The 11,043-nt window shown below is 52.8% G+C and overlaps 2 protein-coding genes across 5 annotated transcripts; both read right to left on the bottom strand.

Moving 5' to 3' along the window:
* DQX1 (DEAQ-box RNA dependent ATPase 1) lies at positions 274–7,219 on the bottom strand. 4 transcript variants are annotated; one of them, XM_021087329.1, is made up of 12 exons: positions 7,011–7,217; positions 6,393–6,645; positions 5,939–6,132; positions 5,171–5,555; positions 4,604–4,837; positions 4,412–4,496; positions 4,148–4,306; positions 3,871–4,062; positions 2,060–2,179; positions 1,692–1,882; positions 907–1,097; positions 274–688 (listed from the first exon to the last, which is right to left on the bottom strand). In XM_021087329.1, the coding sequence occupies exons 2-12, from the start codon at positions 6,624–6,626 to the stop codon at positions 532–534; spliced, it is 2,142 nt and encodes a 713-aa protein (XP_020942988.1). In that variant the 5' UTR covers positions 6,627–6,645; positions 7,011–7,217; the 3' UTR covers positions 274–531. The 4 variants fall into 4 exon arrangements, with proteins under 4 accessions (XP_020942988.1, XP_020942987.1, XP_020942990.1 ...); XM_021087328.1 differs by having other exon boundaries at positions 4,412–4,511; positions 7,011–7,214; XM_021087331.1 differs by lacking the exon at positions 6,393–6,645 and having other exon boundaries at positions 4,412–4,511; positions 7,011–7,219.
* AUP1 (ancient ubiquitous protein 1) lies at positions 8,002–11,030 on the bottom strand. Its single transcript, XM_021087327.1, is given in 13 exon segments — positions 8,002–8,179; positions 8,277–8,395; positions 8,582–8,697; positions 8,814–8,930; positions 9,066–9,168; positions 9,262–9,328; positions 9,551–9,624; positions 9,718–9,790; positions 10,030–10,214; positions 10,429–10,579; positions 10,659–10,796; positions 10,877–10,974; positions 10,977–11,030. Coding segments are annotated over 13 exon segments (1,317 nt in total). The 5' UTR covers positions 11,016–11,030; the 3' UTR covers positions 8,002–8,142.

Raw genomic sequence — 11,043 nt, 5'->3', positions numbered from 1 at the left:
AACTCAAATTTGGCACTATAGAAAAATAAATTTTATAGATCAAAAGGGAGCACAAGAATGGGGCTGGGGTATGTGGGATATGTCAGTTCCTCTCCAAAAATAGAAAAAAGCAAAGGAAAAGATTCTACCCTATATGGACTGTGGTTTATCAGATTCCCTCCACTCCTGGCCCACCATTTCTTTTCTTTTTTATTCTTTTTTTTAGCCGCCCTATGGCATATGAAGATCCTGGGCCAGGGATCAGATCCGAGCCATAGTTGCGACCTGAGCTACAGCCGTGGCAATGCTGGATCCTTAATCCACTGTGCTGGGCCGGGGATTGAACCTGCTGTATCCCAGTGCTCCAGAGGTGCTGCTGATCCCACTGCGCCACAGTGGGATCTCCCCAGCCCACCATTTCTCGGGACACAGGTTCCAGTATTTACATTTGACCCTCAACCTTGGGCCTTTAAATCTGGCTGGCTGCCTAGGTGCTAGCCTGAGGGAGGACCTAATGCGATGAGATGAGCTCGGCTTCACTCCGTAGGCAGGTCACTGCAGGACACAGGCATGTCCAAGCTCTTGGGTGGAGGAAGAGTCACTCCCCATTGAAGAATCTGCCATTTCTTCCCTTAGCTGGTTCAGGAGGTCTCTGCTCTCACTCGGGGGCAAGTTGCTTAGGAAGTATGGAGGGGCCAATTCCACCAGCCTGACAGAGAGAGTCATAATTAGATGATTTTTGTGTCCTCTTTTATAATGCACACTGATAAACTTCTTACTACCCCTTCCACAAACCCTGTCTCCTCAAATCATGTGACCACCAACCACCAAGACCCCTCCTCTTCTTAAGGCTCTCTGACTCCACAGCAGTAATTCTGATCCCAGGAAGAGGAATGGGCAATAGAGAAGGGGTGGTAGGGAACTCACATCTCTGGTTGGATCTCAGAAACAATGGAAAGGCAGTTGTCTTTGGAAATGGAGAAATTGTGGTAAAGCACCCACGGTGGGGGTCTGGCAGGAGCCCTGCGGTTTCGGTAGCAGCAGTATGGAGACAGCTGGGCCACATGCTTATGGGTTAGAAGCAGGTAATTTCCAGTCCCGTCTGTGTCTCGGGCCACCTCATTGAAAGACAAAGATATTGAAGGAATAAGTGAGAGTGAAGTGTCCATCAGTAGAAGAAAGAAAAGGGGATTGAGGAAGAATTAGCAAGGGTGGTGAGAGTATTAAACAAAGCATAACTCTAGGTGTGATACCTCTACTCTCCTACCGTATTCTAGGGCATTTCCAGAGCCTCTTGGGCCCTGAAACCTTAAAGAAATGTTTCTCCTGCTTCTACATAATCCTTTTTTTAAAAATTTTTAAAAACTTTTTTAAAAGGGCCACACCCGCGGCATATGGAGGTTCCCAGGCTAGGGGTCAGATCGGAACTGCAGCTGCTGGCCTACACCACAGCCACAGCAACACCAGATCCGAGCTTTGTCTGCAATCTACACCACAGCTCATGGCAACACCAGATCCTTAACCCACTGAGCGAGGCCAGGGATGGAACCTGTGTCCTCGTGGATGTTAGATTTGTTTCCTCTGAGCTAAGATGAGAACTCCTCTATAGAATCCTTTGAATGGCCACCTGGACCCCAATTTCAGAGGTGGCACATACCAATCTTTGTTACCTCTACCTTCTGCTCCTTTTATAACCCACATTTTCCCCTAACCTTAAGGAAATATCCCGACACCAGTGCTTTCTGAAGGTCTCTACGATTCTGCTCAGAGCCAAAGGCAGGTGGGGACAAGGGAAGCTCAATCCGTTGCATGAGTTCTAGGAGTTCTCCCCGAAGTTTACAGGCTTGGCACAATGCTGCCCAGTTTAGACCCCGAGCCTGGCACCAAGCCTCATCTGCTCCACCTAGGAGAAAAAAGGAACCAGCTACAACGGAAGTCCCTGAGACCCCCAAGGCAACACCAACCCTTGGCCACAGGGCCTCATCTTCCTGGGAGTAGAGATCCATCAGCTGGTGGCACACCATGTCCCCTCTTTGGAAAATCTGAGATTCTGTAAGAAGATGCAGAGCAGGCCACTCACTCTGTATAAAGGCTTCATACACCTGGATCAGAGAGCTGTGATCACCATCCACGTGTTCCAGAGCCCGACGCAGGGCAGCTTCTTCTGCACAGAGTGGAGGACGAGTAAACCCAGGGGCAGCTGGAGGCAGAGGAGAGGCCATTCATTTTGGGGCATGAGAAAGGATAGCAGTACACCGAAAAGGCAGCAGTGTCACTTTGGCAACTTTATTCAAAAGACTTCTAGATGCTATGCATTTCATTAGACATTGAAGATAAATAAATGTAAAATAGTCTCTGCCCTCAAGAAGCTTACAGTCTGGCGGGAGAGACCAACAAGTAAGCAAACTCGGTAGGCACAATAGGTGTGTCGGCCGATACTTGAAGTTTGGGTAGGAATTAATTAGGTGGAGAAGGGGCAGAGCGAGTTTTCTAGACTGTGGGACTAGCCTGCTTGGAGAACTGCAGGCACCTAGTATTAGCGGGGGAGAGAAGGGCATGTGTGGCAGGAGATAAAGCCGGAGAGGTAGGTATGGGCCAGGATAAGAGAGGCTGAATGTGCTGTGTAAGTGAGTTTACATTCTGCTTGGAAGGAAAGAATAGCATTGAAGAAGAGTTTTTAAGTAAGAGAGTCCATGTGTTTGGAAGAAGTTCGCATGACTCATTAGGAGGCTACTGAAGGAATCCAGCTGAGCAGTGATGTGGTGCTAACATTGGCACCAATGGTTGAGTATGGAGAAGAACAGATGCATTTTTTAAAATTTTAGGAGAAAAAATGAAAACCTAGAGAAAGATTAGTCTAGAATGAGGATAGTAGAGTTAGAGATGATGGTATGATTTTGTGGTGGTGGCATGAGGGGGAAGTTTGAATTCAGTTCTAGGTTGAAATACCACGGACAATTCTGATAGAAACGCCTAGGAGGGGTCAGATGTGTTCTAAGATTCAGAAGAATGATATTGTGGCATTTCAGACTATGGGTGTGAATGAACTTGCTCAGAGAGTTCAGGGAATGAGAAGACAAAAGGGGCAAAGATAGACCCCTGAGGTCCAACTTACAGTGGACAAGCAGAGGGGGAAGAGCTCGAGGAAGAGACTAAGGGGATGGCCAGTGAAGAAGAATGAAAAACACAGAGGGTTTGGAGTTCCGGTCATGGCTCAGTGGTTAACGAATCCGACTAGGAACCATGAGGTTGCAGGTTCAATCCCTGGCCTTGCTCAGTGGGTTAGGGATCCGGCGTTGCTGTGAGCTGTGGTATAGGTTGCAGGCACGGCTCAGATCCCCAAGTTCTGTGGCTGTGGCTGGTGGCTACAGCTCTGATTGGACCCCTATGCCGCGGGAGCAGCCCAAGAAATGGCAAGAAGACAAAAATTTTAAAAATAAATAAAGGAAAAGAGAAACACAGAGGCTTAGTGAGGGTGCAGTGTCAAGGAGGGAGTGGTTGACATTCTCAAATGTCAAGGTCATGAATAAAGGCTTGAAAGTGCTCCCTGGATTAGGTGTCTGGGGGTCCCTCCGAACGCTGTGTCAGTGTTGGGGTGGGCCTGAAGCCGGAAAGCAGTGGCCAAGGCACACCCTAGATTGAACAAGACAGAGACTGTTCTGTATAGCTGAAGGGGAATATAGGATTGAGGAAGAGGGGTGTAGAGTTTAGTAATAACAGGTAAGAGAGGCTTAAGCATGTTAAGGAGCAAGAACCAACAGAGAGAAAGGAGAGGGGTAAGTGATGGAGCCTAGTTCTTAGGCAATGAGGGCTGGTAACTGGAGCAAAGGGGAATGGCCCAGCTTTAGGAGCACCAAACACCAAAGGGAAGAAGAGGGAAGTGATTTATACCAGTGAGCATGGCGGCCAAGGTCAGCATTTCATCCACACAGTTAAACTCGCATGAGGCCAGGAGGGCTTTGGCCAGTTCAGGGGCCAAGGGGAATTCTGATAGGATGATTCCCAGGTCTGACAGGTCTCCATCATCATCCAGGGCGGCCAGATAGTCTAAGTCTTCCAGGGCCTGCATAAGCGCTTCTGGAGCTGGAGGGGGAACAAGGCTTACAGGACAGGGGGTCTCAGAGCCTGGTGGTCAGACAGCAGGACTTGGGGCAGGAGGGGTGCTCACCAGGCCGGTCCAGGAAGTCACACTTCCCAGGCTCTGCAATCTGTCTCCTCTTTAGTAGTAATACCAGGGGGCTCAGATTCTCCTCACACACTCTGGGTTGGGGCAGTGGGGGAGCCTCCAGTTCGAGGAAGGACTTAGGATACAGGCAGAGGCAGGATCCTGTGGGGAGAAAGACCTGGGAAAGAAGACCACTGTAGATTTCTCAGGGCTCACGGGTCAGTGACTCTTGTTGTGTTTGATCTCGTTGAGGGCAAAGGCTCTTACCTGGAGGGACCCCTGTTGCCCTCAGTCGTCTTGCCTCTGCCTGACACTTGCTGATTGGTCTCAATACTTGGGATTCTGCTCGGATCTGAGGATTGTAAACCTGTCACCGCCCCCCAACCAAGGCCAAGACAGATGAGAGTGGGCTATTTCTGTCTTTAGCCCCCATAGCCCTTCAACCCTTCTTTCACTCACACTTCGAAGCTCCAGTCCGGAGTCAATGACGTGTCGGACAGAAGGGAGGGAGAAAGAGAAGTCAGCCAGCCAGTGAGTGACCACAACTTTTCGGGCGCCTGAGTCTGTGTCCTCATATACAGCCTGAACAGCTTGTCCACGGCCTGGGTGAAGGGGCAGCACCCGTGGTGGAGGCCCTTGGTTCTCCAAGGACCCCACCTCTCTGGACAAGGACTCACAGCAGAGGGAAATTTCCTGGGGAGGGGGGTGGGATGTTAGGGCAGGTCTCACCTTTTGGGGTCACAGACCCCTTTGAAAAACTGATGAAAGCTATGGCTCTTAACTCTGAAAATATGCACATAAAGTTGGGATGTTATCATTTCAGGAGTTCACTGGATCGTATGGAATCAAAAAGAGGGTGGTAAACCTCTTTGTCCTGAAACCCTGTAGGTTTTCCTCAGGACCCTCCCCCAGTGGAGAGTAAACACTAGAACTCCAATATTCCTAATAAGCATTACTCCCATTCCCCTGAGACAGGAAGGGACAGGCATAAGATGAGAATGCCTCCTTTTGCACCCAATTTTTTACCTCCTCACTGGGCAGGTACACTAACACATCTCCTGGAGCCTCCTTCTGACACAATTTAAGCACAGCTTGACAGGCAGCTTCCACTCGATCAGTAGGGACAGTGTCCCTGTAGACGGGAATGGGCCACCTGCCGGGCTCTCTGGGTACATGCACAATAGGAGGATTGCCCCAGAAGGCCTGGAGCTTAGGTTCAAAGGCTGGGTCAGTAATCACAACCACTCTGGCATCCCCTGGAAGGTTTCCCAGCCTGGCATCACGCAGGAGCCCCTGGAGCAAATCCGAGGCCACTGACCGCTCCTGAGCCTCATCCAGCACCAGCACACCCCAGGCTCCAGTGCCCCGGGTCGAGGCCACCTCCTGCAGAAGCAGCCTGTCCCAGCAGAACCTGTTGACATTGGCAGCGGGCAGAGGAGTCAGTGTGGACACTGACCGGCCCCAGAAGTCCAGAGAAGCATCTCCCCAGGAGGCCTAGATTTTGATAGTGAAGATCAGAAAAGGAGCCTGTGACTGACTTCCTGAGCCCATGGACCTGTAACTATGACCCATGACCCCACTGATGACACTTTATTCACTGGCTGGACTCCAATTAGGAGAGTGAGACTTTCAGAATGAGGGGGAGGTTGAGGTCCTTGGCTTAATTCAGCGGTTGCATCATGCATGATTTAAAGGGTGAGCTGAGATGAGGGAGGGTACAGGAAGATGTCAGAATATCAGGCTTCTTTCTACCGGGTGAGGGGGATGAGACTCAGTCAGGCCTAGAGGCCACACCTGAGCAGGGTGTCGGGCCCAGTGCAGTCCTCCTGGGGAATGCTGTAGCCAACCTCGTGACCCAGGGTCAGGTCCATCTCATCAGCAACTCGCAGGGCCAAGCTCCGGGCTGCCAGAGGGTAGGGCTGAGTCACCGTTACACGGCCCTTCTGGAACCCCCTGGCCAGCACAAACTCTGCACACCATTGTGGGATCTGGGGCAGGGTAAGGAAGGACAACCAGGCAGTGAGACGTAGACCTCCAGGCAAAAGTGCTAGAGGAGTTGTGGCCAGTTTAGTCTCTCCTTATCTGGGGATTCCCCTGGTCCTTCACCAGCCACCCTGGGGCCCTCTTACCCTGCCTCCCTTTGCCCACCTTCCCTATTGCTCCACACAGCCCTTCCCACCCCTACCTATCCTGGGAAGGGCAGGTTCCCTAGCCCCTTCCTTTTCCCACTCCCACAGACTCCCCGCACCTGAGTGCTCTTGCCAGAGCCAGGCTCTCCAGACACCAGCACCACGCCACTGGGGCTACTCTCCAACTGCTCCAAGAAGATAAAGCGAGCAGCCCAGACAGGCAAGGCTCGGCGCTGCTCAAGCAGCTCATAGTAGCGGGAGGAGAAGGGGAGCCCGTCAAAGGGGTTCCCCGCCAGTTCAGACTCCCCAGGGTTTGGCCCAGACTCTTCCAGCCTGAGAAGCTGAGAGGCCATGGCGGCTGTCCAGCAGGATCTACAGAAAGCAGGGCAGCCATTAAAGCCTCTTATTTGGTGACTGACATCACCTTCCTGCCTCAGCCCTGATCCCTAACGGGTACCCTCAGAGAATAATGCACTGGGGGCCATCCTTCCCAGCACTTCCTGCCTTCCAGGAAACAGTGGAGAGCTGAGGCTCCCAAGTGACAGACTGTCAAAGTGGACTATTACCCTGCAGTCAGGTAGTAAAATCCTGTGCCGACGAACACAGGGGCCCTCAGGGGCAGAAGGAATTATATGAGACCCCGTAACAACTGGGCATGTCCCCAGGGGAAAAGAATAAAGGATAGAGGAGGGGGGCAGGAACTGGGGAGCAGGGCCATAAGGATCTTGGATTCAAACCTGCTTGCAGCTCTGAGACGTGTCAGGATGGCAGCCAGCTCCAGACCCACCCAGCCAGTCACCACTAACCCTGACCTACACGAAGTACAAAGGTAAAATTCCAGCTCCACCCTGGGGGCGTGGCTCAAACAGAATCTTAAAGACTAGCTTTGGGGTGGGGATATATATATATATATTTTTTTTTTAGTGGTTCCACCTGTGGCACTTGGACGTGGCTTCTTGGGCGGGGGACTGAATCCCGGCTGCAAGCTGCAGCTGTGGCAACCTTGGGTCCTTTAACTGCCCCGGGCTGGGGATCAAACCCGCACCTTCACAGCAACCTGAGCCACTGTAGTCTGATTCTTAACTCACTGTGCCTTGCGGGAACTCCTGCTCCGCCTTTTTTTTTTTTTTTAAATTTTTTGCCTTTTCTTGAGCTGCTCCGGAGGCATGTGGAGGTTCCCAGGCTAGGGGTCCAATCGGAGCTATAGCCACTGGCCTATGCCAGAGCCACAGCAATGCAGGATCCTAGCCGCGTCTGCAACCCACACCACAGCTCACGGCAACACTGGATCCTTAACTCACTGAGCAAGGCCAGGGATCGAACTTGCAATCCCATGGTTTATTAACCACTGCACCAGCTGCGACGGGAACTCCTCCAACTGCTCCACCTTTTTTAACCTTGTAAGAAGCCTGTGTTGTGCATGAGTGAACTCTACAGCCTGGGTACTTGCTCCTCGATGAAAGGCATTCTGGGACTTGTAGTCCTGCAGCTGTTTCCTCACATACCTGGGCTGAACACTCAAGTGAGGATCCAGGTGCTGTGGACCTTCAGCTCAGTTACACTTCCTCAACACCCCTCATCTCCTGACATGAGAAGGTGACCGCAGACAGTTCCATTCTGACCACCCCCCACAAACCCACAACGAGGTCCTCATTCCCCCGACACCTGCAACCAAGGGAAAAGGAACTTGCTATGGGGCTTTTAAAACCCAGAGAGACAACAGAGATCTTGAGTGAAAACCCTGAATTTAATGAGATATTGGGGGGAGCCCCATCCCTCCCCTTTTACCACCCACCCCTCCGGCCTGTAGTGAGTTGGGTGAGGGCTGCCCCCAGTCTCCGTCCTGCGGCTCTGGGTGCCATCCTGTACTCAGTCAGCCTCCTGGGCCTGCTTCTCTGTGAATCTCCTGTGGGACATAAAGAGAAGGCATTGTTTGGGCTTTCCCGTATTACTTTCTTCCTCCAACCTGCCCCTTCTCTCCCGCTGCTCTCTAGGCTTCTCACCTTCTTGCGTATTCATACAGCGCCTGCTTGCGCTCCTGTAGACTCTCCTGCCGGGCCCAGGAGGACTTGGCAAATGTTAGGGCTGTGGGCTGAGGAGTCGCCGGGCCAGAGCTGGGGAACTGAGGTGATCACAATATCAGAGGGCTTGCGAAGTCATCATCATTAAACACGCATCGAATGCCTACTTTGCAAGAGAGGCACTGTGCTAGGGTCTCAGGATCAAAAAAGAGACATCAGGGAGAGGGAATACGCAGACTGCCCCATCCCACCCTAAGTCGTGGACTTGCCCATTTCCTGAGTCTCACCTTGGGGGTGGAGGCTGTGGGAAGGGGCTGTGTCCCCTCAGTGATGTCTTCAGGCATGAAAGCTACGGCTCCCTCAAGCAGATTAGTGATGGTCAAGTCTACACAGCCAGTCCTGGCTGGGGAGAAGGGAAGGGAGGACTGGAGAGTCTGTTTCTCTCTTCACCTTTTCCCTTTACCACCCACTTTCCCTCTCTGCGCTTGTCTCGTTGTGTGAGGCTACCCTTTCCCATACCCAGGTCTCTCTGGATGACGCCCAGTGGCACATGGGGCAAAACCTCCTTGACTCTCTGAGCCAGAGTTGCCAGCTGTGCTTCAGAAGGGCCCGGGGAGGGAGGGAAGGAAGACTGGGCTGCAAAAAAGAAATCCGAAATACCGTGAGTGGAGACCTAGGAGGAGGGAAAGGATGACTAGGACAGGTATAGGGAGGAAATCACAACAGGCTAAAAATAAAAAGCTAATAAGCTTTGGTACCGAAACCACACACCTGACTGGGGGCGCAATCTGGGGTGTCTCTGTCGCTTCATGTGCTCTGCTTTGTCTGCTGGAGTGAGTCGTGTCCCCGTCTGGCCCAATTCTTTGGCCAACAGCTAAGGAGAAGTGGAAGATTGGAAGTTTCTCAAGCCTTCCTCTCCTTCCCCAAGGAAAGACCCCCGCCTCCACCTTCCTGTGTCCCCTACCACCTGTTGCACACGGAGGGCAAACTCCTCATTCCCCTCCCCCAGCTGGCGATGAACAGGACGGAGCCACCTGCAAAAAACAACCCAGGACCATGTTGGGGGCACCTTCTCTCCACTCTGATACCTCTTTTCTTGGAATAATGGTATGAGGGTGGGGAGATGGTAAATACTTTATATTGCCTCTGTGGTAGAACCTTGATGTTAAAAGATCTGCCAAAGGACAGGGCAGAGGCAGCTACTTCCTTGACACTGAGGTTCCTCCCAGCCACCAAAAAGCGAGGACAGTTAATACCTTACTTGATACACTGTGAAAGGGACGAAAAGTGACCACAGCAGTTCTGAGACCCAGGAGGCGTCTGACACCGTCTGAGGAAAGGACATAAGCCTGGTCTAAGCCAGGGCCAAGAGTAGGAATCTTCCCCTCCAAGCCCAGAGATTTCCTATCCAACACACACTCACCACAGAGACGAGGGGTCTCTGGACTCTCAGGGTGAGAGGCTGTACCACATCCTGGATAGAAAATGGCCAGGAACTAAGAGAGTGAAGAGAGAGAAAGAGGATGGGATTCTAGCCAGTCCAGTTTACAGGAAACTGTAAAACTGTACCAGCAGAAAAATGGGAAATAAAACGATTCAAGGGAAATAACTAAAAGTGAACAAAAACAAACAAAAAACTAGGAATGGAAAGGGTAGGGCTGAAGAAGGTGAAAACCCAAGGGCCCCCAAGCCTGACCACCTACCCAATTGGAGACAGATACCTGTGCTGACCCACCTGAAGCGCAGGAGCCCCTCCCGGCCATTGGTGGCCTCTTCCTCGGGGAATAGCAGCAGAGGAGTGGGGGGAAGCCTCGTGGAAGCACAGAATCTCTTGAGTGACTCCACCAACTCCCCTCGCCCATCCATCTCCATGAAGCCCCGAGACCAGCACACAAAGCTGGGGGGACTATTGAGTAGAGGCTGGGAACGGGGAGGAAAGGAAGCAAGACGAACGTTGCGAAGTGAAAAAAAACCTGACGTGTGGGGTAGAGAAGCGGGGTCAGGGGTAAGGGTTAGTATTTTGTGGTTCTCAGGGGAAACTCGGACTTGGAGAGGGGAGTCCTGAATTGGGCCCCAGGGAACCGCTCCGCTGCGCTGCCGGCCTGTTGCGCTCTCTGCTACATCCCCAACTCACGGTGCTACAGCTGGTGAGCAGGTTGACTATGTTGTGGTCAAAAGGTGTCACGTGGTTGGAAATGAGGACCCTGACACGGTGATCCCGGAGTCCGGAATCCTCCTGCCGGGCCACGAGCCCCAGTACTGCACACATGGTCCGCACCACGAACCTGGGGAGGCAGGTAGCGGTGATTGCGCGGCTTCGGGTCAGGCCCATCCCTGACCCAGCCCGAACGCCCGGGTCGAAACCTGCGAAGGACACTGTCTGGGAGCGCGCAGCTGACCAAGAAGACGTGGATCCCAAGAAAGAGGCGCAGGACGAGGAGGCAGAACCCGACTGGAGCGTAGAGGAGCAGCGCGAGGAGCAGGAAGCCGTCACCCGGGAGCCTGGGGGCGAAAGGCGAGGTGATCGGGCGCCGAAGGCCAAGTGGTTGCGGGAGACGGCCTCTCCCCGCCGGGGCTCTTACCGGTGCGAGTCAAAGAGCCGCTCCGGCCCCGGTGCGGGGGAAGGCTCCATAGCTGCTGCTTTAGAGGCGTCCGGCCGCCGCCGCCGCCATCTTCGCGCCCTGCCGCAGGGGCTCCTGGGAAGGCGGAGTCTTTGGGCATCCACCCAGGGTGCCAGGACCCGAAATCC

Source organism: Sus scrofa, chromosome 3 (genome assembly GCF_000003025.6).
Source record: "Sus scrofa isolate TJ Tabasco breed Duroc chromosome 3, Sscrofa11.1, whole genome shotgun sequence".
NCBI lineage: Eukaryota > Metazoa > Chordata > Mammalia > Artiodactyla > Suidae > Sus > Sus scrofa.
Note: the sequence above shows the minus strand (reverse complement) of the source record. Positions and strands in the feature narration are given on the sequence as shown.